General features: G+C 35.7%; 3 protein-coding genes and 2 long non-coding RNA genes across 5 annotated transcripts; 3 read left to right on the top strand and 2 right to left on the bottom strand.

The window, feature by feature from the left end:
- Positions 1 to 1,694: 1,694 nt before the first annotated feature.
- Positions 1,695 to 10,108, top strand: LOC120165648. The gene is made up of 3 exons (XR_005519848.1): positions 1,695 to 1,704; positions 5,769 to 5,778; positions 9,979 to 10,108. It is a non-coding gene; the product is annotated as an uncharacterized LOC120165648 (long non-coding RNA).
- A 1,048-nt stretch (positions 10,109 to 11,156) lies between these two features.
- Positions 11,157 to 11,685, top strand: LOC120165651 (ABC transporter D family member 1-like). The gene is made up of 2 exons (XM_039175127.1): positions 11,157 to 11,295; positions 11,506 to 11,685. Exons 1-2 carry the CDS (start codon positions 11,159 to 11,161, stop codon positions 11,606 to 11,608), a joined length of 240 nt encoding a protein of 79 aa, XP_039031058.1. The 5' UTR covers positions 11,157 to 11,158; the 3' UTR covers positions 11,609 to 11,685.
- Positions 11,686 to 17,104: 5,419 nt separating this feature from the next.
- LOC120165616 (receptor-like cytosolic serine/threonine-protein kinase RBK1) lies at positions 17,105 to 20,355 on the bottom strand. The gene is made up of 8 exons (XM_039175094.1): positions 20,013 to 20,355; positions 18,859 to 19,305; positions 18,497 to 18,752; positions 18,248 to 18,407; positions 18,082 to 18,161; positions 17,839 to 17,974; positions 17,604 to 17,753; positions 17,105 to 17,518 (listed from the first exon to the last, which is right to left on the bottom strand). Exons 1-8 carry the CDS (start codon positions 20,050 to 20,052, stop codon positions 17,360 to 17,362), a joined length of 1,428 nt encoding a protein of 475 aa, XP_039031025.1. The 5' UTR covers positions 20,053 to 20,355; the 3' UTR covers positions 17,105 to 17,359.
- Positions 20,356 to 21,030: 675 nt separating this feature from the next.
- LOC120165639 lies at positions 21,031 to 21,514 on the bottom strand. Its single transcript, XR_005519841.1, has 3 exons — positions 21,497 to 21,514; positions 21,233 to 21,346; positions 21,031 to 21,125 (listed from the first exon to the last, which is right to left on the bottom strand). It is a non-coding gene; the product is annotated as an uncharacterized LOC120165639 (long non-coding RNA).
- Positions 21,515 to 22,474: 960 nt separating this feature from the next.
- LOC120165655 lies at positions 22,475 to 25,846 on the top strand. Its single transcript, XM_039175131.1, has 6 exons — positions 22,475 to 22,846; positions 22,934 to 23,022; positions 23,346 to 24,112; positions 24,703 to 24,835; positions 25,142 to 25,479; positions 25,582 to 25,846. Exons 1-6 carry the CDS (start codon positions 22,519 to 22,521, stop codon positions 25,709 to 25,711), a joined length of 1,785 nt encoding a protein of 594 aa, XP_039031062.1. The 5' UTR covers positions 22,475 to 22,518; the 3' UTR covers positions 25,712 to 25,846.
- The last annotated feature ends 263 nt before the right edge of the window (positions 25,847 to 26,109 follow it).

Genomic DNA, 26,109 nt, shown 5'->3' with positions numbered 1-26,109 from the left:
CGCAACGAGAGAATCGCAACGCGAAAATGAAAATCGCAACGCGAAATTAAATTCGCGTTGCGATTTTCATTTCGCATTGCGATTCCCTCGTTGCGATTTTCATTTCGTATTGCGAAATTAGCGTTGCGATTTTCATTTCGCATTGCGATTCTCTCGTTGCGATTTTTATTTCGCATTGCGATAGTAATTTCCGCGTTGCGATAGACATTAAGATGATTGCCTATTAAGTGATAACAACTGAACAGATCATAGCAATTTTCAAACTCAAGTTACTAATACATGCCTAACTGAAAATGTTAAAAGTTCACACATAAAATCTACATAATACAACGTTTGCATTTAAAAATCACCTAAGTTAACAGTCCCAAAAGGTGAAGCCAGTTGTGATTGGGATTTTAAAGATGATTGCGATTTTGATTGCCTTTTTCTTGACACCATATGAGCTTTAGATTTTGATGATGAACCATATTTTGGTAGAGGAAAAGATGATTGTGATGGCACTGGTGATCCACATGTCAACCTTGTATGACCACTTTCCTTGCACCGACTACATGTCGATCTCTTCTTCTCTTCACCCTTAGACGGTATACGATCGTGACTTTTTGGTCGGCCAGGTAGCCTTCTGTCCATGGCTGGTGGCAAAACTGTTTGTAAGTCATCTGGTATGTCCCACTCAGAAGGATGTGAAATAGGGTAGACAATCTCGGCATAAGTCTGTCGATATACTTCTGTAGTGTAGCAATCCATAGCGTATGTGCTTGAATCATCTTGGTTTAGATGAAGAGCAACTTTTATAACATGGCCACATGGATAACCAGATGTTTGCCATTTCATACAACTACACGTCCTTGTATTTAGATCGACAAGCCCATTTAAGTTATTATCCAGTACTTCAAACAAAGTGTTTGAACATGGTTCAACTCTCCATGACGTTGACTTCACAACACGTTTCGTTATCTTTTTTTCAGTCCATGGTGTAACACGATGTTCCAATGTTCCTGTAAATTTAAATAAATAATACTTAGTAAAATATATGATAAGTTACGAATTCAAAGAAATAATACCTGCATGGTTTCTTTTCTTGTAGTACCACTGTTGAATAGAGGCTTGAAAAAACTCCATTAACATAGTAATGGGTAATTTCCGGGAATGACGACTTAGAGCGTTAATTGATTCTGCACTAATAGGACCTATGCAATCCCTAAGATGCCCCATAAACCATGTCCATGAATCAGAGGTTTCATATTTGCCAACCCCGTAAGCTATTGGCAATATCTCATTGTTAGCATCCATGGCTACTGCTAATAAGTTTACTCCAAGGTATCGACCTTTCAAATGTGCTCCGTCAACTATAATAACTGGGCGCATGCAAGTAATAAACGAACGAATCTACAAAATAATATACACAAGAAATATAATCATTTAAATGTGAAATGCATGTAACTAACAGAAATGAGTCAACAGAATTATATTGATTTACTAACCGCAGCACCAATGGCGATAAACAGCAACTCAAAGCGTCCATCTCTATCTGTTTTAATATGAGTTACCGACCCAGGATTTTTCAGCTTTAAATTGTGACAATAAGCCGGCAGTTGGGCAAACGATGCTTCTGGCGACCCCCTCAACAATTCCAAGGCATAACATTTGGCTCTCCAAGCTTGAGAATATGATATACTAATCTTGAACCGAGCATTCATGTCAGTCATAATTTCATGTCCCCGATATACCCTGCCATTCAAAAACATTAACTCAGCCAGAAAACCACCCAACATCTTTTTGTTTGCCTGTCTATGGTGAGGAAAAACTTGGGTTCTTGAACATGTATGTTTATCAATAAAAGTCCTAACTTGAAACATTGCGCAATCTTTTATCCTCTTTGCAATCATACGCCACGTACAGTTTTTGTCAATCGTACACCTTGTTTCGAAACGATCTTTGCTTGATTTGTTAACTTTTAGTTGATAGCCATCTTCCACACATTTCGTATACAAAGCTATCTTCAAGTCTTCCTTTGTATCAAAACAATCATCTTTCTTGATACGAATAACTTTTGTGTAACAATCAACTGCTTTCTTTGCCAACTCTTCTTCCGGTAGCTGAAGTAATTCTGGCATATTCCAGTTATACTCCCGTGGTATTTTCTTTTCTTCGGGGACTTTTTCTTCTTCTTTTTCTTCTTCAGGATTATATGAATTACAGAATGGATGTTCAACATGTTCATTCACAGTCGTAACTTCCTCCTCATTATCATCAACAACATCTTCCTCGGCAACGGGTGTTTCATCATCAAAATTCGGGTATTGACCAATATCAAATCATTACACGCAGGGTCTGTTTCTTCTTCTGAAACATCATCAAAATCCGTGTATTGACCAATATCAAAGTCCGGGTATTGACCAAGATCAAATTTCGAATACTGACTAGTACTCACAATTTTTTCTCTTGGCTCATCATCGTCTAATTGGTCAATACGAAAACCGGAATTTGGTGCTGAAAGTTGATTTGGATTTGGATTAGAGAAAGGCTGTGGGTTTTGAGACCCACTTAGTTGATTACTACCCGCTACTGACCCAACAATACTACTTCTAGGTTCAACAACATACAATGTAACATCATCACTTGAAACATTAATGTAAGCAATGAATCGTTCAACATCTTCATTGTCGGTTAACAAATAAACTTTACCATTTCTCTGATAAGATAGCCTAAATCCACTTAGGGGCTCTAAATTTAATTTCTTTGAAACACGTAACATTAGGGTTTCATAAGTTAACTTCTTTAATGACAGTTTTAGTTGAAGATTCATGGGTAAAGGCATATATTGTAAAACACCATGAACATTCTCCCATGACCCTCCAAAACACAAATCTATCCAAACATGATCAACATTAGATGATTTCATGGTTGTAACTAAACAAACGAGATGCGAAACTAAGACCTGTTGCCGGATGGGGAAGGATGTCGTTGGATATAGGAACGGATGTCGCCGGAGAGAGTGATAGATGGAGATGGAATGAGTTGCGATTTAGGGATTTAGGTTATGAGTTGTTGCTGCTGCGTATATATATACACAAAAAATTTGGCTTGCGAAACTAAAACCTGTTGCGAACTTTGAAACTCGCATTGCGATTCTGTATTATCTCGTTGCGAAAGTCAGAATCACGTTGCAAAAGGCAATCATTTGACCATCGCAATGCGAAATGCAAATCGCAACGATAGAATCGCAATGCGAAATGAAAAAGGCAACGAGGATTAACATGCATAAACTTTTAACAATTATTGAATTCTAGGTACTTAACCAAACATTTTCAAACCAAAAGGAGTATATATGTTAACAAAACTTGCATTATGTGTATTTTATGTGTGCACTTTTAACATTTTCAGTTAGGCATGTATTAGTAACTTGAGTTTGAACATTGCTATGATCTGTTCAGTTGTTATCACTTATTAGACATTCATTTGACTATCGCAACGCGAAAATGGCTATCGCAACGCGAAAATGGCTATCGCAACGAGAAAATCGCAATGCGAAATGAAAATCGCATTGCGATTTTCTCGTTGCGATTTTCATTTCGCATTGCGATTTTCATTTCGTATTGCGATTTTCTCGTTGCGATAGCCATTTCGCGTTGCGATAGTCTGTTTTGCCTTCAACATAAAGCAGATTGAAAAATCAACAAATCAACTATTACATTTCAACACAAATTATGTACACATCAATTAAACAAATCAACATTTACAAATCATCTTTTACAAATCAATTAAACAATCAAAAAATAATAATAATTCTTATTTCTTCATCAATTATTGAATCAATGAATCAACAACTTTGTGACCCCGTACATCCATTTCACGCAGCTCACTTAAGGATTAACCATGCAGGATAAAGTTTAGCTTGTCCATTGCCCAATAAAAATGATTCATCTCGTTGATTCTTCAAGTGAACTGCGTGAAAAGCCGTCGGCATTATTGTATATAGCGAATTTCTTTTATTTTTCCTAAGCTTCCTTATTATTAGTAGACGTGACACCCACGCATCGATATGCTGTTTTACAAAAAAATACATATATTAGTGAATTACATTAATTTTTAAACAAATTAATCAAAATCATATATAAGACAAATATAAGACTTACCTCCCCATCCAAATAGCCACTGTCTTCAACCCCTAATAGCACCCCCACCAAGACCGATCAAGCAACAAAAACATTTCATCGTTGAGTTTGCTGATGTCAGTGTAACACCCTTGGCTCCGCTCATGTAGATAAAAATCAACTGCGGTCTTAGCCCAAAGGGTATTATCCACAATTGTTTCCGGTAGTTGTCTCCTCTCCACTTCAGATACCGGAAGGGTACTAGCCGGTAACTCATACGAGAGCCAACTCTCATCCATCATGTCCAGAACCCGGTGGGAGTTTCTCAATACTTCGATATATTACCCCATGTGAATCGGGCTCTGGAATGGTTGGAGGGACCTCTTCAACGATGACAGTGGCCTCTTGAACGGTGGGGGGGAATCTTGAGGGAGAATAGGGGCCTCTTGAACGATTGGAGGGGACTCTTGAGGGATGATTGGTGAGTCGGGCTTCTTCTTGCGGAGTCTTCGCACCATTGGGGTGAACGGAGACGTAATAGCACGTCCACGCCGTCTGATGCGTGAACTCCGTCGTGCAAGGAAAACCTGACGTAAAGCATCCACCTTATCGGGCCGCTAAAAAAATTAATACATAAATCAGTAAATAAACAGACATGATATTAAACAAAGACAAATATGTTTCAAACTAGCATTGTATTCACCCAAATCATTATTCTATCATAGTTCACAAAATGCTCAGATAACATTCCAGAAGTAAGCACTTATATAAACATTTAAAAGGACAACATATATAAACATTCCAGAAGAAGAATAGTTTACTTTTGCAACACGAAACTTAAAATCGCAACGCGAAATGACTATCGCAACGCGGAAATGGCTATCGCAATGCGAAATGAAAATCGCAACGACAAAATCGCAACGCGAAATGAAATCGCAACGCGAAACACAAATCGCATTGCGATTTTCATTTCGCGTTGCGATTTCATTTCACATTGCGATTTTGTCGTTGTGATTTTCATTTCGCATTGCGATAGCCATTTCCACGTTGCGATAGTCATTTTCGTGTTGCGAAAGTAAACTATTCTTCTTCTGCAAATTGAAACTTGAATGGATTGCATTACTTCAACCAAAAGACAAAAACAAAACCAAAAACAAATACTAACAAAAATAGTTTAGCAGTATTGGCAGCAACCGAATGAATTACGAGTATGAAAAATCTTAAACTTACCTCGTTGCGTAGAGTATGAACCTCATTCTGCAACGATGCTACCATCTCACGTAGAGCGGCTACCTCACCGCGTAATGTAGACACCTCAACACGCCATGCACCATCGTCTTTGCGTAAAGTACCGACCTCCTCACGCAAGGCATTGACCTCATCACGTAACTCCCCTAACTCATCCCGTTGAGGTGGAGGTGGAGAACAGGGAGATAAACGTCGTGGCATCTTTGCCGGTCGCCTATCTTGCGGTGATGGTAGAGAAGAGGCTCGATGATGTGACAGAATAGGTGATGGCTGTCGTTGTGGAGGTGTATAGCCGGGTCGATCAGATGATGGCTCTGGGTGAGGTGATAGCTCTGGGCGAGGTGATGGCTCCCGAAGTGGAGGCTGCTCATCAACCGTTCCATCAAAAAAACACTTACTAGCTTGCCACCAATCAGTGGCAAGCTCAGCTTCCGTGGGTGTCAGCCTCTGTAGAGGAGTGTTGGCCTCCTAACAATATAAAAGCTCAAACAAAGTTAAACGTGTACTAGTAATAACTTGTTTATAAACATATGGTAGTATTTATGTTAACTTATATTATTTATTGTCGTATACCGTAGTAAATCTTCCTATTGCAAGGTCCGTTTCCTCTTCCAGGAAATAGCCCTGGGAATATCATTTGAAGTTTTTATTGCATATGTCTTCATGGCGGGAAATGCCTCAAATATCCAAATCTACAAACAATATAATAACAAACATTAGTAATTGTTAAATAATTACTTATAATTTTGGAAACATCATATAAAAATTCTTACCTTAAAGGCCCAAATAAAGCCTGTCAAAGTGTATTTGGAACCATCGCCATGCAAACTTTTTCGATCATCCAAGGCAGACGATAACTTATTCCATGTAGCTTTCCATAAATACGAGCCCCACGGAAACAGGTTCCACGCATTTAGGTCTTCTACCAATTTGATTAGATCATTTGGAATAGGTTGTCTGGCCTCTCTGCCTAAAAAGCCGGCATGCAAAAGAATTAGAAGGCATACTCGGACAACGTCGACGTCATCTATCCGAGTAAAACCATCTTTATTATTCAACAATCTTGTCAGGTCTTCTACGTGTAGACTCGGCCTCTCCAGCTCAGGAAAAACCCGGGATAGCCATGATGGGCGGGTAATGTGTCTAGTGTACCGACCTACATCATCGTGTCCGAAGCGTAGACCGGTGATTAAGCAAAACTCCTCCCGCCCAAAACACGTATACGCCGGTGGAAAATCAAACCATATCTCTTCATCACGACGTTGTATAGTCTCTGGTAGATCGCTAGTCATGGTTTGAAGAAACAGGTGTGTCAACATCGCATCTCCACCGGGATGTTGTACTTTTAGCCATGGCCCGAAGCATGTATCCTCAAACATTTTTCTTTGTGCAGGTGAAAGCTTCGACGCAATTGTTTTGGCCAGGCTGACTTTATTTCTCAAGGTCAATTGAGCCGAATAAAAGTTCTACAAAAACAATAAACATACTAAGTTAGATATACCAAAAACTACACTGTGAAGATATACCAAAAACAATAATAAACATAAAGAAGTAGTAGTTTATTCTTCAAACTTAAATTTGCATCACTGTGAATTTCTTATTTGTCTTTGTTTTTTTGTTGAAGTAATGCAATTCATTCAAGTTTCAATTTGCAGAAGAAGAATAGTTTCTGAAAATGAAAATCGCAACACGAAAATGACTATCGCAACGAGAGAATCGCAACGCGAAACTAAAATCGCATTGCGATTTTCATTTCGCGTTGCGATTCTCGGTTGATTTAATAAGCAATCTAAGTGAAATGGTTAATCTATTATTGAAATTACCAGTAAACTTATCATCAATTTCAATATGAAAAAACCTAATAATAATGCAAAAATTTCAAAAAGAAAATAATTAAAAAAACTAACCCTCGTTGGTTGATTTGGTTGATTTTCCATTTCTGATTGTGAGGGTGGCTCTGAGAGATGGAGATAGACGGATTTCGCCGGAGATGGGGACGGATTTCGTCGGAGATGGGTGAGAGAGTGAGAGATGGAGATGGGACTGAGTTGTGATTTTAGGTTTTAGGTTATGAGTTGCGATTACGGGATATACTGTGGACGGTTCAGTGTTCCAATATATTAATATTCGTGTTTGGAATTTAAAAATAAAATACTTGGCCATGATACTAATGGCGCTTTGAAAATCGCATTGCGATTATGTATTATCGCGTTGCGAAAGTCAGAATCGCGTTGCGAAAGTCAGTATCGCGTTGCGAAAGTAAGTATCTCGTTGCGATTTTGTATTATCGCATTGCGATAGTCAGTATCGCATTGCGATTTTCCCAATTCGCGTTGCGATTTACTTATTCGCATTGCAATTTTCCCAATTCGCGTTGTGATTTACTTATTCGCATTGTGAATTGGGAAAATCGCAACGACACTGTAGACCATCGCAACGCGATTTTCAACTATCGCATTGCGAAAATGCAACGCGAATTTGCGATAATGGAGATCGCGTTGCGAATTAGCGATCGCATTGCGATTTTGTTGGTCATTTTGGTAAATTCGGAAAAAGTTTGTTAAAATCGTATATTATATGGGATTTTTGGTCACTGAGGTTATTTTCTCTAAAAAAAATCATATTATAAAATGAGTCCAAACTAAAAATTAAATTTTAGAGTGGAGAACTATTTGTAAATCATATTATGTTGAGAATATGCAACTTGTGCTATGCTAACTGTTAAGCATTCAGATTCATTAAGCTTTGAGGGTACAAGGATCCTGGCAGTTCCTCATTTAAGACTACTGATTTCATAGTTTCTAAAGGTTTTCTCTCATATTAAGGTTAAAAAAATAAATATTAAAAGATTAAATAAATAATTATTAAAAAATTATATAAAGGTTTAAAAAATAATTAGAGTGCATAAAAAGAACTAGATACGAGAACAAAATGAAAAATGTATAACGATTAGTTTTGTCAAGAAACCGTAACTAACCTCAGACGTCGAAAAATTTTCTGTTGAAAGTTTGGAACGATAATTTGATTGGGGATTTTCTCTATTCTTTTTTAGCATGTGTGTATAATATTATAAACGCTGGTCTTACCTGTGACTTGATGCAAGAAGACTTCTGTAGTTTCCTGGTCTTCTGTAACGATACAATCAGTATATGCACTGCAAATGGAGGAAAAAATATATGCATATGGACACAAGAGACAATGTTATACAAAATTCAGTAAGAATACCAGCCAAAGCATACAAAGTTCAGTGGAATCAACATAGTCATATTCATGCATAGGTAAAATGTTCAAGGGAAAAAAACAAAAATTGTCATTTCTCTGCCTTTTTTTCTTCAATGCCAAAGATGCAATAGGGTCAGTCACAAGTAAAGACATGTGAAACACAAGTGGACAACGAATAAGATTTTTACTTTGTGGCTTATTTGTGATTCGAACAGGATACTGATACTTGATAATGCAGTATTGCAGGTACAGAAGTAAAAAATGACAAAAGGCGTAATTTCATAAAAAAGTGATCATTTTCATTAATATTTCGTAGGTACATAAGTAAAAGAAATATAGTACTAGCATGGAAGATAACAAAAGGCGTCTTAATCCTTAGCTAACTTCTAAATTAGGCTTAATTTTGAATGCTAATCTAATAAGTTAATAAATAAAATACTTTAAAAATATGTGAAGCGAATGTTATCTCATTGATATATATGTTTACTGCAATAGAACAAGATAATGAAGCAACCAGACACTTATTATAGGCTAACTAAGGTAAGTCAAACCTTTGAAAACAACAATGCAGCAGAGACATTCACTTCGAAACTTCCATTAAACCCTTAAATCCTCAACATTGAAGCTTGCAAAAGAAGCACATCACTAAGCAAGAACAAGAAACGCTTTGAAACCCCAAATATTTTCAAAGATTATCTTTTCACTAAGACCCAAGTCCCCAGCAAGAGAATTTACAGTGACCAAAAGTTAAAACCCCACAACCCCAAAGCAAAAAATTGAAATCACAAAGTGTTTCACTTCACTCGCTACTCAAAATAAAGGTCAGATTTTTGTAACCCACAATACACTTGTAGAAAAAAGTATCAAAATGGTAAAAACCCAACAGTTTCCCATTTTTTAACAGTCCAAAATCTTTTTTTTCCATTTAAAAACACAGACCACGAGAAAAAATCCGTGAACAGTGAAACATAAGCTATATAGAAACCCAAGGTTGCATTTTTTTTAATGAGAAAAACACTGTAATCTGCACTGTTGTGATAAGTTATGAGAGAACGGTGATTTGAAAGAAAAAAATCTATATACAAACTGAGGACACAACTATTCCGACTCGGATGCGAACAACTCGGATGCTTTAGGGAGAATAACATTACTCTCGATGAATTCTGAAAAAAAGTTGAATGGTCTCAAAGTGTGGTGAATTTGTACCTTTTTCTGGCAGGTTTTCCCTAATGGTTTCAATTATTTGTTGACCGCATCAATCTTCTTCCTCACTACGGCAACTTCCTTTCTCATGGGATCTGCTAGTGCTTCAAGCTCATGAAAGATTTACATGGTTTTATAAGGCACTCTTTATCAAAACCAAAACCTCGCGAAATTTAAAACAAAAAAAAGTAAAAGAAGAGAAATTGAGTAGTGAAATGAAGGGCGAGAGAGAAAGGTTGGAAGTGAAGGGAATTGGAAAGGAATTGAAGATAGTAAAAGGGTAAAAATGGTAGATCAGAGAAAGTTCAAGAGAATTCTAAAGCAAGCAGAAGAAGAAAGCTGTAACTTTTAGGTGTTTCTTCTTCTTCTAGGGTTCGGACGGAGGAGAATGACGTGAATAAAATTTCCCCCTTTTGTATTCCCCTTTAGGTTTTTGGGGTCCGTAGCTTGGCTTCTTTCGCTGGATCTCGGGGTTTCATCTTCTTGGATTTGTATTCCAGGTTCATCTCTAGAAAAATGAAAAAGGGTTAAAAAGGGCGTGGGACTTGGAAACCATAACCTTGCGTCATTTGTATTTACAAGCGCCACTAATGTACTAATAAATTGCAGCGTTTATTCAAAAAAAAGCCACTAAAGTACGGGTCTTTGGCGGCGTTTGTATAAAAACGCCACAAAAGTACGGGTCTTTGGCGGCGTTTGTATAAAAACGCCACGAAAGTACGGGTCTTTGGCGGCGTTTGTATAAAAACGCCATAAAAGTACGGGTCTTTGGCGGCGTTTGTATTAAAACGCCACTAAAGTATGGGTATTTAGCGGCGTTTGTGCTTAAAACGCCACTACAGTACGAGTATTTAGCGGTATTGTTTAGAAACACCACTAAAGTATGACTCTTTGGCGGCATTTGTGCTTAAAACGCCACTAAAGTAAAGTATTTAGCGGCGTTTATACAAAAACGCCACTAAAGTATGAGCATTTAGCGGCATTTGTGCTTAAAACGCCACTAAAGTACATTATTTAGCGGTGTTTATACAAACACGCCACAAAAGTACTAGCTTTTAGCGGCGTTTGTGCTTAAAACGCCACTAAAGTATAGTATTTAGCGGCATTTATATAAAAACGCCACTAAAGAACAAGTATTTACCGGCGTTTGTTCAAAAAACAACGCTAAAAGTGTCGCTAAAAACCCATTTTGCTGTAGTGTTAAATGAAATCAACAAGGCCTTTACATAGACACTAGGTGCCAAAACAAAAAAATAAGAAAATCTATTAAAAATCATAAAAGACCACTATCTCCTATATCACCCCTTGGCCTTTCAGCTACAAAAACTCTTGAACTTTTATTTTCCCACTAAAAACAACATTTAAAGTTTATTCAACACACCTGGAGAATGCAGTTGTTAACTGGGAGAAGGGGTGTTGCCATTTTGTATGCATATATGTTGCTCGGTCTGGGTTTTCTAAGGACTGTTACTCCTGATTTTGGTGGTTTGACAAGTCGAGAACAACAGCTTGAGGGGACTTTTAGGTAATTCTAGTATCCACGTTAAGAATGGTATGTTAAAATGTGAAGATACGAGGTAAGAATGGTATGTTTAAAAACTGCAAAGATGTTAATTACATCTAGGCTTATTTATCTTGAAATTTTCCACTAAGGTACTTCTGTGTAATTTTATGGATATCTGGATGTTGTTCTGCATATATATCATTCTAATAACTTGCACTATATTTTAATTAGGTTCATCCATGAAAGACTGCGCACTCATGCTGAATCTGTTGCTTTCTTTGGAGGCGGTGCTCGGGAAAAAGCAGTAAGATATTTAACTAATTGTTGTATCTGATACATTTGAATGCCTACCATTGTTTTCATCATTTTTTTACACTGATGTAGGCATTTCCTTGTGAAAAATTAGATGGAAAACAGGAGTAGTTTGAATCTATCTATAAGCTGGTAGTTTGGATACACCTTATGTTTATATTTACAGTTAGCATGATAGACTGAAACCAAAAGATAAACAGGTGCGTTTGGTTCACGGAATGTAAGATTATCAATGGGAATAAAAGATTACCAGGGAATAGGATCACTGGGAATGTTGTATTTTGTGTTTGGTTGGTTTAGCAGGAATGTAAGATTACCGTGTTTGGTTAAAGGAATAAAAGATTATTGGAATGTATATTTAACTAAATTGTCCTTATTATATATTTGTATAATATTACAAATTGTAAAATATTTATATATTTTCTTTAAAAAATTAAATTCATAATATTTATATAATTTTTTTTACAAAATTAAAAATATAAAAAAGGTTTAATGAAAAGGTAAAAAAAATTTAACCCTGAACTTCATATAAATATTGATAATATTACAAATTGTAAAAATTTATATATTTTCTTTAAAAAATTAAATTCATAATATTTATATAATTTTTTTTACAAAATTAAAAATATAAAAAAGGTTTAATGAAAAGGTAAAAAAAATTTAACCCCTGAACTTCATATAAAATTTTAATTATAGACTTTTTTTTTGTAAATCTAAAATCATTTAAGGATAAATTTGTAATTTAACCTTCGTAGAATTTTTATTATTCAATGACAGAAGAAGAATATTTTTGAAAAAAAATAAAAATTTAAGGGCATTTTAGTCCAAAATGCCGGTAATGTTACAATACCTAAGGGAATGGATGTAATGACAATCCCGGTAATATACCCCAAAAAATCTACTATTTGTAATAAAACATTACCGGGAATGAGATTCCCGACCAACCAAATATAGGAACGTGGGATTCTCATCCCATGGGAATCCCACAATCCTTGAACTAAACACCCCTGTATTGTTTATACATTCCAAAGACATATATGGTTTGATTGATGCCTTCCCTCTCTTTGTTTTTTTATATATAAATAATATTTTACCGTGAAATGACATGAATTCTGGAATATTTTACGGATCATGGTTTATTATTCCTCCCCCATTGCAAGGTTTGCAGCTGAGCATGCATTATGCAACATTAATATTTCTCCAGAACTTCCATTACCTGTCTCTAATTATATGTTTCTTAAATTTAACAGATGGTCGACTCAAGATCGGTCGACTCTGTGTCGTACTGGTCTAGGGTGTTACAATATGAATGTGATAATTTTTCTATGAATATTTTTATATATGAAAAATGATATAAGATCTAAATAAAAGTTCATTGTATGAGACTTGATAATTAGTGATACATGAGGTGGAGTGTTATAGGTTGATCTTGATTAGTGTTGTACCCTATATCAGTGCATCCGTGCATTATTGAATTAGTACGAATATGTACTCTTGTATAGTGCAATTGTGCACTCCTATATTAATGCGAATATGCACTCATGTATAGTGCAATTGTGCACTCTTGTATTAGTGTGAATACGCACTCCTCTATTAGTGCTTTGTGCACTTTCGTATGAGTATCATTGGGTGATTTTGTATTTAGTACATTCGTGAACTCCTGGCACTATGTGTTCAATTATTGGGTTCATGGTGTTTTGACGTCATGAACTACCATCCCGATACCCTATTATAGTATTATTGTGTTCTATAGTATCTATGCTCCTGTTTAGCATTCGATGAGACTTGTATACTTGATATTCTCAGTTAAAATATATTGGGCTATAAAACGAAACTAAAATAAATAATATAGTAAAAGATACATTACAGTAAAAGATATAGTACATTAAAACATACAGAACAATAAATAAATCAGTTCAGTGAAAAGAACAGTACATGAAAAAAGAGATAATATGGAAAAAGGAACAATACAAGAAGAAATGATAGTACAAGTTTAATTATTGTATTACAATAAAGTTTTATATGCAAAACTTGATTTATATTGAATGATTTATAGACAAAAATTACATTGTATTGGATTGGATTGGAATATGATTGATAATCATATATGCGTAATGTGAATATTATAATAGTTGTTATCTGTGGGTGGTCGTGTGGCGGTAGATAACAATCATAAAGAAGATGTTTCAATAAATTTTAATTATAGATATTACAAATGTTAAATATATAAGGTGATGAAAAAGTATATGATAAAAGTTGTGTTAAAATCGTAAAGTAATATAATATGAGAAAACGTAACAAAGAAAGGAGAAAATATGGTAAATGGCTAAGCGTTTATGTATGAGTAGTAATAAATCATGTTATAAAGATTAATCGGTAAATTTTTAAATTAGGTAGTTTTTAATTGTGATATGAAATAGTATTAAACTGTCTAATTTTTATCTGAAACCGAATAAGAATTAGGAATTAAATATTTCATTATAATTTTATGTGATTAAATAGTTTAATAATAAATGTTAAATTTGGAAATTCTAAAAGAAGCAAAAAATTTACCAACTTTTAAGTAGGAAATGTTATATATAAATAATGTGATATCCTTATCTTGTATTCAGACACGAATGTGGATTAAGGGTGTTACACGATACAGAGGCCAGTATCGATACTAAGGGAATACTAAGTCCCTTAGTGTTAGTACCCACGGGCAGTTTTTTTGGAAAGAATTCCAAAAGTTTAAAGGGGTAGAATTGTGAATCCCAACACTTGCCACAAAATAAAACTAAAAGTGAGAGCAGTAAACATACTCAGAATAGTTAGAAACAATAACAACTAAGATGATATAAAACTAGCCTGTTTGACACTCTGGACATAGTCAGGAAACCCGAGTTACTTTAGCAAAATACGACAGTCAGTTGGATATCACAGTCAGTGTCAAGGCATTTAACCACCAGTTTGGCATAGATGCCCAAGACTTGACAAAGTAAGCTGACCAGACATTTCCGATGCAATTCCGGATCTCACCCAAGAGTACCCGAGGGTATTCAGGCAGGCTAGAGGGGTGTGTGAGCTCCTAGATGCATAACCCTCAGCTGCACCATGACGCCATCCACAACTTTGAATATTAGTAGTACTCATGTTTTTATACTTGTGCCCGCATTTAGTGAATGCATGTAGTATATTATAATTATTAGTGAGGCACTGAGCTCGTAAGCTCAGCGTTCAGAATATGTTTCCGTGCGTAGGTTCTTAGGAGGACGTTCATGGGGAGTTATCGTCGCCAGATATTCCAGATCAATAGTTCATATCAGCCAGACTTTTCAGATTATATCTTGAGTCATTTTTAGAGGACATATACTAATTATGGACCCTTTTTGTATCCAGTCGTAACTCTTTTGATTTAAACGTTGTATTGTATTATTTTGATTAATTTGGGAGCTCCCTAGTATTAGTAAATTCAGTTATTTATGAATTTCACTTTATTATGATGGATGGGTTTTTACTTATTACAATTTACAATCATTTTAAAAGAAAATTTTTGTGTTAGTCAATTCGATGGTTCCCTGTGACATCGTGATCCAATAATCTTCGGATCGAACTAGATTAGAGTGTTACATAAACATTGATTATAGATCTTGAAACAAGGGCAATGAAAACAAGGCGAACTTCATGCTAATTTCCTTCTCACTTGCCTATTTTCTGTGTCAATTGCCTCGTGACTTTCATGACTTTTCTTTGAAGTTCTTTTTCCTGTTCTACATGGTTTAGAGTGAATATTTTTTTTTTATTAATCAAAGAGGATTATAAAGGATAATAGTTATTGTTGTTAGAACTAAAAATCTTTAGGAATATTAGCTATTCCTTTAATCACTTAATCATTGAGGTAATTATGTGACTTTCATGACTCTTTGCTTTATTCTAATTTCCACATTGTAATTCCACTACCAAACTGTTCTTAAAATATTTTCATTTCATAATCCAATAACTTTAGTGCAATCCTTGATCAAAATAATGTGAGCTATACGAAAGATTATTTTAGAAATAATATATCAATTGATTTAATCACTATCACCTTTATGATAATAATTTACGATAACTTAAAAAGTCAGTTTTTTTATTTTTATTTTTTTAATTGATAGAATGTGCTAAAGAATTACAAGGAGCGCCTCAAATGAGGAGGACCATGAATATCCCGAGTGATCAGAAGTAGCACGGCTGCACGGATAGAGGAGGGGCTTCATATAGTGTCGTGGAAAAAAAACTATCTATCAGCCAACTTTGTCATTGCATATGCCACATAGTTTGCCTCTCTTGTAACCCGCTGAATGGAAGCTTCCCAATCATATGCACGAATTCTCTGGATTTATCGAACGAGCGATAAAGGATTTGTTGATGCGTCGGCGCCAGTAATAAATTTGACAGCATGAAGAGAGCCTGATTGAATCTGCAACCTGCGATGCCTCTAGCCCAAGCTGTCTGCAAACCAATCATAATACTCCATAACTCAGCTTGAAGGACATTTGTGTGGCCAAGAAATCTGATGAAACCCAACACCCAAGAGCCGATTGCTCCATCAACGTTCAGGCAGAACCAAGCGTTCGCAGGTTTCTCCCGTCGCACGAGCAAGTGCAGTGTTCTGGAGTATTGCTGTTCGATGAGATACAGTCATTGAAATGTTGAGCACAAGCTAGACTTATTCGAAGGACCTCCTCAGCTGATCTGGTCGACAGATTGAAGACAGTCATTTCTTCTCTGCCAAACAATAGAAGAGAAAGTGAGATGCCAAGGAGTGCGAGTATTACATTGTTGGCCTCCAGACTTCATGTTAGCAAAAATCCAGTCGTCCAAGTCGAGGTCGAAATAATGTGACGGCATGCCTTGATTGTAGATCCGTAGCCAAACAATAGAACAATCTCGTAAAACATGTAAGATTGTTTCTTGACTATTTCCACAAAGAGTGCAAGAAGGGTCATTGGAGAGATTGCGTCTACATCTTTAGGAGTTTGTCATAAGTCGTTGATGAACTAACGTCCAAAAGAATAAACGGATTCGCTGAGGTACTTGCAGTTTCCAGATGATGCTCCATTTTGGATCACAACTTGGCCAGAAGCTATCGACCAAGATTTTATAGCCCGACTGAACACTAAATTCATGCTTTGGTCAACATCTCCAAATAAGAGAATCAGAGTTTTCACAGTTTGATGGGGTTAATACCCATAATATGGTTCACAACAGTTGCTGGCAGAATAGTTTTGGAGTTCTCGATTTTCCATTATAAAAGGAAAAAATATTTAATAATAATTTACAATAAATTTCTTAAAAATGATTTTAAGAACAGTTCATGACATAATATTGTTTTCAGTTATAAAAGGAAAAACATTAACAATCTATTGAATCAGTTTTTTATAAATGTAATTATGCAATGGTCTTTTAAATCTATATACATGTATGTTAATGAATTTAATCGGTGCAAACTGCTATATATATGTATTTATATTTGAATTATGAAAAGTATAAAAAATGAAAAAATATTAACAATTTTTTTTCCATTTTTTTGTACATTTCAGTACAATATTATACAAATGACATCTGATCTCTAAGTTTCCCCTTTAATTGTGGCATTGACGCCGGTTTCCCAATCATCTTCAGAGTGTTCCAATGGCAACCCCTCTGGCTAAACGAAACAACAAAGGAGCTGAAAATTTACCTGAAGAAGAAAACACTATGAAAATTCATTTCATTGATTTGTTCCAATTTTTCACACATCCAACTGAACCCATTATTCCAAAACCAGCTGCATATGCCGGTCCAGGTCATTTAGATAGCTGGCTCGATTATAATCTAGGAAATCACAACCGTCTACTATCACTGCTTTCCCTCCAAAACCTTTCTGTTGCCACTCTACCGGACCATCTTCGTTCTTAAGCAACTCTACGACCTGAAAAATGGCGATGAATGTTTAGTTCATCGAAAGGATTGAATGAAAATGAAGGTGATTTCGAAAAAAAATTTGGTGTGCTTACCCTACTCATGCTTGGACGTAGTTTGGCTAAGTGGTTTATACACAAGAAAGCTGTAAACATTGCACGTTTCACTTCGGTTTGATCGTAATTGTCTTCTAGTCGAGGATCTACCAATTCCTTCACTTTATTTTTTTCCAGAAGTGGTTTTCCCTGTATCGGAAACGTGGAAACGAAGTTCATATCTTTCTGGATTATATTAAAAAATGCTGGATTGCTTTTGGTCTAGTAGATGTACCCAAATCACGAGGCTTTGTCTGGACGAATCAACTGCACGGCGGCCTGTTAATATCTCCAGTAGTAGAACTCCGAATGCGAATACATCGGTCTTTTCATCGACTATTCCATGCATGAAATACTCTGGAGCTAAATATCTGTAGGCAATTTTCATACGCATTAGCCCCAATGTTATTGACCTTATGAAATGAGTAACGATAATAGCATATCGAGTGAAGATGTCAAAAGAAGCTGCATGACTAACCCGAATGTTCCTTCGATGGGATGGACAACATGTTGATGCCAATTCTCTGGTAGCCACTTTGCCAGACCGAAATCCGAGATCTGCAATGAGAAGAAGAAATCAACATATCCATGTTAGATACATTCATATTGGATCCGCGTGACATAGGTACATGGAGATTACACACATGAGCTTCATAATCTTCGGTGAGCAATATGTTGGAGGCCGTGATGTCTCGGTGTATAATGCGCTTCGGACAGTCATGATGGAGATATTTCAGCCCCTCTGCTATCCCGGTGGCCACTTTATACCTTGTCTTCCAATCTAGACATTCATCTGAACCTGCAGTGCAGAACATAATTCTAAGCCATTTAGATCCAATACTTTGCTTGTTTTTCTCCCCAGTGGAAGAGAGCAACAGGCATAGTAGAGTACCAAAAGCACAGAAGCAAGGCTGCCACGAGGGGCAAACTGAAGGACTAAGTGCAAGCCTCCATCAACACCGAATCCGATCAAGCGAGCTGCATTCGGGTGATTGATGTGAGCAATGATCCCGAGTTCTAACAAGAAATCATTGGCTATATCTTCTTCTTCTTTCTCATTCTTTGTTAGCTTCTTCACTGCTACAACTTGGCCATCAGTTAAGTGCCCTTTGTATACTTCCGCATTTCCCCCTTCTCCCAGCAAATTCTCTGCAAGATTTTGATGAACAGTTACAATCATACTTCGAAATCAATATCATAAATCATAAACTAAACTACCAGCTTGACATGTAAATTATTTTAGTTTTTTTTTTACCAGGGCTGAAATTATCTGTAGCAACAGCAAGGTCGGAGTAAGAAAAAGTCTTCCACAATGGCTTATCGACAACACCAGCCTCGGGGCAATAAAGTCTGGACAATTTTCTCCACTTCTTTCTCGAAATATCGTAATTATATGTGAGCGAAGGGATAATAGAGAAACCTTTCGCTGATTTCTTCTTGATGTTTTCAATCACACTCTTCCATTGCGAAGAATAAGAATCTCGGTTCCATTTCGGGAAGACAGGAGGCAGCTTATGAGGATAGTAGGCAGAATTGCTGGTCCAAAGCCCGCTGATATCGGAATACGTTACCCGGACGGGCAACTCCGATTCCCTTCTCGACGGTGGATCGTTATTTCCATCTAATGATTCACTGCTCGTAAGAACCTCGGATTTTGATTCCGTTTCTGGCTCTATCTCTTCTACCATCTCTCTTCTTGTATCTGCATGAAATGTATATCACCATTTCACCAATCCAAATCCATATCTTTGTATCCAGAACAAGAAATAAAACAACCCCATTTCACAAGAACATGAAAAAATTATTTTAAAAAATCAACAAATGAAAAATAAAAAGAAAAGAAAAACATGGAGAAATAATCATGAAATACCTATCACAACCATTATAACCAAGGTCGTGTTAAAGTGAATGTCAATGACGAAAAGAATGGAAATTAAAATAGCGATTTGTAACGTTAAGTTGAGATCGCTATTTAAATTTTTGTTATCAAATTTTCAGAAGAAACGAAATACTTTCTGTATTTCTCCATTAAAATTCCTCTTCAACCTTAAACTTGATAAGTTCTTGGATGACTAAGAAACAGGAAAATCCTCCCAAAAGAAAATCAGGGGCGGGGGGTTTCCAATCCCAGTCTTTAGGTAAATTGGTTTATAACCAAATAATTGTAGAAAAGATAAAAGTGAAAAATGGTTTCATAATTTTGGAATTTGGTTATTCTTAGGAACACCAGAGCAAATTTAAAAAACCAGCTTAAATTATTCATAATGTTTTGGTAAAGATCTCTCCTATATTTATACAACTACTTTTTTCTTTTTAATTTCTTAAGGATAAATCATTTAAATAACAAAAATATTGAGAAAATGATTTAATTGATCATCTTGTCCAAAAATTGAAAGTGTTAGGCCTCACCAGTTAAGTAGCTCGAAAGGAAAGCTAAAACTCGAACCATGGAAGAGATCCGGCAGCTCGATTCTTTCAAGAAAAAATAGTTTCAAGAATTGAACATAAGATCAATTTCTCTTGCAAGCTCTCGGACTGTCCAGATAGTGACCACCGTTGCCAACTAATAATAGATGGTCCGATCTCCGACCACCCAAACAATGAGTACCTTCCCAAGACATTTGCAGAAAGCAAGATCATGCTTTAAAGAAGAGTAATTTAGAGAAAGAAAAAAGTAAATTCAAAGTAAATTACAGCGAATAATTTAACCGATGCGAATTGAACACTGAAAAATAACAAAATTCCATGCATGGATCAATCAGCCACGCGCATATAACTAATAAACCGAAAGCATCACCATGGAATCTTGAACTTGAAAGCGTCACCGTCAATTTCAAACTAATAAACCGAAAGGGAAAAAATATAATCATGGTGTATAGAAAAATAAGGATAGATTATGTTTTTAGTCACACAATTTTTTACGTACTTTTGTTTTGGTTATTCCATTTTAAATTTTTTGTTTTTTGTCACTAAACTTTTTTAATTTTATTTTAATTTTCTTGTTTCATTATTGTTAAGTATTTAACTTCGTTTGATTATTGCATTTTTAAATTAAGTGGATAGGATGTTGAAAACATTAAATCATAAGTGGGATGAAAAGCAACTTCTACAATCAGTCTAAATGTGAATAAGTAACAAATAGTATCAAACTGAAAACAGACACAGTTTGCTTATTCTCAATGATCCACCAGATTAAACAATTCATGACAATAATTTTCCTAGTGTGTGTATATATCACACACTCATAGCAGCCATGACTCTTTAAAGTAAGATGATGGAAGTAATTAGTATTAGACTATAGTTCAAACCTTTACACAAATTGTTTTGCAGAAAAAGACAACATAATCCTAAATGATGGAATATGAAAACGTTTACAAACACAACAGAGTGAACCAACCGATGACACGTACATTGCTATGGCTTGATCTTGTGGATCCATCAACAACAAAACAATTTCTTTAAAGGAAAATTGAGGGAGGAAGCAAGCTTCTCAATCTTAAGCCTGAGCTCTCCATCAGGAAGCTATTTCCCACAGTGCCGTACCAAGAACAAACAAACAAACAAATTAAGACTTGGGGAAAAGAAGGAGCTTGAATGAAACTATGAAACGATGGTTATGAAGTACTCACAGGGGTGAAATTGTTAAAGAGTGGAGCTATCAAAATAGGGTAAATTGTCATCATCACAAGAGAAAGGACAAACAAAAATGACCAAAGATAGACAGCCAGATATGGACCTCCTTCCTGCAATCTCAGAATTAAGAATCATCATGGTGAGAGAAGGGTGACATAATATCAAAAAGATTAGAGAGTGAATAAAATCATAAAGGCTTGTTGTTAAGATAACAATTGTCTGATTATTATAGCAACGGACCAGCAATTTGCACAATTTACCTGTACTATCCAAATAATGAACGTACCAAAAATTTTCCTTTCAATCCTAGATTTTTTACTCTTTTTATTCACATGATTCTTTTTTAAATTAAGTGGATAGGATGGAAATAAGAAGAGAAATAATGTTTTCAATCCTAGATTTTCCTTTCATCCCTAGATTTATTCACAAAATGGTTTAGAATCGATTACATCATGAAAGATGATCAACAATAATCAAACGACTATAGAAAAAGGTTCTAACCACGAGGAAAAAGGATGTTAAAACATTAGGTTAATTCTATAAATAAAATATTCAAAATGCAATGTTTTGATTTATCGTTACATGATTAACGAATCGGTGACCCCTAAAATAAATTTAGAAATCAAAGTCATAAAATTTTAAGATTAAATAACTATATTAGTAGAATAATGTACCAAAATAATGAACGTACCAAAAATTTCAAGATTGCGTTATATGCCAAGATAGTACATATTATTGATCAATTCAATAAATTTACCTAAGTATATAATGTTTTGAACATAATTATAAGATACGAAATCAAAGTCCTATACCAGATTAGATAACTATGCTTTTTTTTAGGTTTAGTGAATAATTTTTAATTCATTTTACTTTGCAAAATATGCATTCATTCAAATTATCCTTTCGCTTCATCCAATAATTTGATGTGTGCTTTTATGTCTAGTGATGTTTTCACTATTTAATATTTATAAAAAAAAAACATTTTAGTCCTTAAATAGTTTTTTAATTATATTCTAATCATATGAAAAAAATAAAATTATTTAATATTTTTATTAATTTAGTATATCAAATAATTTTACATTTGATAATATCATTATTAAAGATAATGTTACATTCTTCGATTCAAGTGTTCACTTAAATCTTTTAACAGAATAAGGCCCACCCAAAATTTGCCCAACAATACGAAGAAAAAATTGTCAACCCAATATCTCGACTCTTAGACCCATAACGGTATCCAAAATATCAAAACTCGCCAATCTTTACTGACGCCGCCAAAACAGTGATGTCTCTTCTCGGCGACGACGGACGAGGCTACGACTTAGCTCGGCTGTTGGAGTCGTGCGGCGTCTGGAGAGAATGGCTGGGAGGTTCAACCTACGCCTCTTTCGTTCATTTTCTCTCCTCTCCATCGGCTTGGGAATCGTTCATGCGCATTGACGACTCAACATCTAGGGCTCAGATCCATCTCCAGCTCAGATGTCGAGCCCTCTTGTTTGATAAAGCCACCGTCGCTCTCTTCCTCAGATCACATCCTACCAACGCCGCTAACAATAATTCCTCATCCTCCACCTCTTCTTCTTCAATTGATGTTTCAAAGCTTAATCCGAATTGTAAGATTTTCTCCCCAATAATGAACTAAATGGAGGTATTTAATTATTTGAAGAAAAAAAACCTTACTATTTTTTTGCTTCGGTTAGATTTACAATTGCACGGGGATGACGTGTATTTTACTTTGGAGGGTTCGTCACAGGATGGTGGTGCTGCATCTAATACGGCACCGTCCAAGGTTTGATTTTTTCTCTTTACTTCAGTGTTCAGTTTTATAGTTTCTTTCTAAAGTGCATATATCAGTAAATAATGAAAACAAATACAACTGAGTAAACGGTGAAAATTATTTCTCTTCCAATATAGTAATTTTTGTATACACGTAAAATCATGCATTTGCATTTAGAAAAAGAAGTTAATTTTCTTTAAACTTTTCATCTTTCTCCAAAAAAAACATCTTTTAGAAGTTTTGTTTGATTTTTTTATCCAGATTCCAGACGTTGTTGCCCTTTTTCTACCGTAAGTTTAATTTAAATTAACTGTTTCCCGTTTTCTGGAAATCAGTCAAAATCATCTTTTAGTGCCGGATCAAGGTATGTTGAACCGGAATTTGATAGCTTATCCCAGAGATATAGGAATGACGAGTTGCGTGAGACTTGGTATAATCAATTTATTGAGAAGTATAAACTTACAAGACCCTATAAGTTGTCTTTGGGGGACCGAGAGTCTGAAAAACGTACCCCAGAGGAAATGACTGTGTATCTTAGAACGCTTGAGAAGCATAAAAGGAGACGAGTGGCATTTCAGGATGATCTGCATACGGGATATGGAAATACTGGTCTAGATGGTAATACCTCGGTCGATGATGACACCCCTTTCTTTCCTGAAACAATGTTTCTGATGAACTGTGTACCCGATAGTCCCCTCCCTCCAACAACCAGAGTGCGGGATAAGAAGGAAATAGAGTTCTTTGGAGTTCTGGATACTCTACCACAGGTTTCAACCCGAAGTCCTGTTATGATTGAGAGGCTTGGTATAAGGCCCGAGTACCTTAATATGGAACAAGGTGCAAACATAAATCGTGGGAAGACTCCCAGGAAGCATCTTAGTCAGGAGCAAGCATCACAAGTTTCTAGAAAGGTCATAGCACGGTTACTGACTGGTGTTGGGTTCGAAGGTGCCACAGAAGCTCCTGTGGAAGTCTTCTCTCAGTTTCTCAGCTGTCATATTTCTAAACTTGGTCGTAATCTAAAAGTTCTTACTGATAATTACAGAAAACAATGTTCCGCCATTGAATTAATCAGGATGTTCCTTCAAACATCAGGATATAGGTAAATTTGAATTCATTTTGCTTTAGTTTATGGCATTGGTACTAGTTCCCTGTCCTGCTTTGAACTTTCCAAAACTGTTATTTTGGTGCCCTTTAATTGGTCTAGAATACTATAAAAGAGAATATATGTTGCATGGAGGTGCTGTTATGAAACTTTTTTGGCACATTTGGGTGGAGGAAGAACTTTTGAATTTGGTTCCCCTTTAATTATAAATTTAAACAATCTTTCATCCTGATTTGAGAATCATAATTTCAGTATTAAGATACTACTGTATTGATGCCTAATTTAGACAGTTTCTGACAAAACCATGTTCATCTTGGATAAGAGCTAAACTACTGGTCTGAAATTATCCTTTTCCTTTGAATTAGGTTGTTATATACATATATATATATATATAGAGAGAGAGAGAGAGAGAGATCCACACACATATAAGTAATGTATGTTTGTGTCTGTCTTTTTGTCTGACTTTTCATTATCTCAACGTTTGATGTTTCATACATCTGTCTCCTTTTGATCACTTAGTTTTATCCCGCTTTATATGAAATTTTCTCTCTTTGATGCATTATCTAACATATTTTGTTTAATTGCAGTAACTTTGGGGCTCTAGCTGAACTTATCAAAGATGGTACTAGCAACTTAGTGCAGCAAACTCAGCAACAAATGCATGCAATCCAGACTCAATTGCAGCCACAGCACCAAAATGCTCTTCGAATGGCCCAGCAAGTATGTATAGTTTTTGTCATTAGACTTCAATTTACCATTAGCAAGCTGGATTTTTATGGTTACAACTTTTTTTCTGAAATCTTTATGGTTCTGGACTTTATCTATTTTTGCCGTTGATATTGTGTTTGGGGTGATTACATCGAATTCTTTGAATGTGCAGCAACTGTTTTGTGTTACAGATGAAAATTTAGGAGAGATGCTCCTTGATTTAGCTTATCTCCTGTATTGCGTTCTTCACCTTTTATTGTAGTCTTTTGCATGTAGTGGTCTACTTAACAACATTTGTTCAATAATTTGATGGTGTAGCTTCAGATGACGAGACAAATGCATCCGCAGATGCAGCAAATGGTTCATACTCAAAACTTATCGTTTCAGCAGCAACAGCAGTTGGAAAGAATGCTCAGGCGCCATCCATCCACCCCTTGTCCTGTTATGGATATGGCAGATAAAGACCGACCTTTAGTGCAAGTTAAGCTTGAAAACCCAGCAGAGCTGCCCATGGATAACAAGTCTTCTAATCCTATCAATGCCCGACATCAGCAAATGCAGTTCCGTCAGCAGCAACTCGTTGCAATGTCAAGTCTGCATTCTCAATCCAACAATCAATTCAGGCAGTTGTTGTCCCCACAAATTCCTCAAACAATGTAAGAAAAGCTCGGATGGAGCATTTAATTTTTTTTATTTAAAAGATTTTTCAACTCGATAATATGCCACGTTTGAACATCTTTCATACATACTATATTCAGGAACATGGGCGGCGTTGTTAGAGCTCCGCCAGTGAAGGTAGAAGGTTTTTCAGAATTAATGGGCGGGGACACCACCCTGAAGCATGAAGCTGAGGAAAATAAGCTGACCTCACCGACCACCACCAAGTAAGTACTTTTGGAAGTACAGTTATCTGAGCCAGCTTATTTCGGCCTTACATGTTTCACTGAAATGTTTTGTATCTTTTGTTGTTAGAAAGATAAGATGCTATGTTTCTATATGCTCTAATTTTGTACATTTGTTCGAACAAATGATGATCTTAGAAGCAAGTCTGAATTCATCGAGGCCGTGAAAAAATGCATTTCGATCTTATTTTTCTTTACAGTGAAATGTGATGATAAACTATTATCAAATTAAAACCAGTTGAAATCAATTTTCACCAAGGCAGCAGATAGAGTATCTGCAACTTGTAGTTTTGAACTTGAATCTGGCTAATTGCTTTATAATCTATATACTCTTAGTATCCGCGATAAAAAAAACCAGCATTGTCACTTTTATTTCTTTTTAAT

The sequence above is a fragment of the Hibiscus syriacus genome, unplaced genomic scaffold (assembly GCF_006381635.1).
Source record: "Hibiscus syriacus cultivar Baekdansim isolate YM2019G1 unplaced genomic scaffold, ASM638163v2 tig00111584_pilon, whole genome shotgun sequence".
Classification (NCBI taxonomy): Eukaryota; Viridiplantae; Streptophyta; class Magnoliopsida; order Malvales; family Malvaceae; genus Hibiscus; species Hibiscus syriacus.
Note: the sequence above shows the minus strand (reverse complement) of the source record. Positions and strands in the feature narration are given on the sequence as shown.

Coding starts and splice junctions, on each gene's coding strand:
- LOC120165616 (XM_039175094.1), bottom strand. CDS start 20,052: ATGGTTCGAGTTTTAGCTTTCCTTTCGAGCTACTTAACTG. Junction 18,408..18,496: donor AGCCTTGCTTCTGTGCTTTT/GGTACTCTACTA, acceptor TATGTTCTGCAC/TGCAGGTTCAGATGAATGTC. Junction 17,519..17,603: donor TACGTCCAAGCATGAGTAGG/GTAAGCACACCA, acceptor GCCATTTTTCAG/GTCGTAGAGTTGCTTAAGAA.
- LOC120165655 (XM_039175131.1), top strand. CDS start 22,519: ATGTCTCTTCTCGGCGACGACGGACGAGGCTACGACTTAGCTCGGCTG. Junction 22,847..22,933: donor TTCAAAGCTTAATCCGAATT/GTAAGATTTTCT, acceptor TGCTTCGGTTAG/ATTTACAATTGCACGGGGAT. Junction 24,836..25,141: donor CTCTTCGAATGGCCCAGCAA/GTATGTATAGTT, acceptor TTGATGGTGTAG/CTTCAGATGACGAGACAAAT.
- LOC120165651 (XM_039175127.1), top strand. CDS start 11,159: ATGCAGTTGTTAACTGGGAGAAGGGGTGTTGCCATTTTGTATGCATAT. Junction 11,296..11,505: donor CAGCTTGAGGGGACTTTTAG/GTAATTCTAGTA, acceptor TATTTTAATTAG/GTTCATCCATGAAAGACTGC.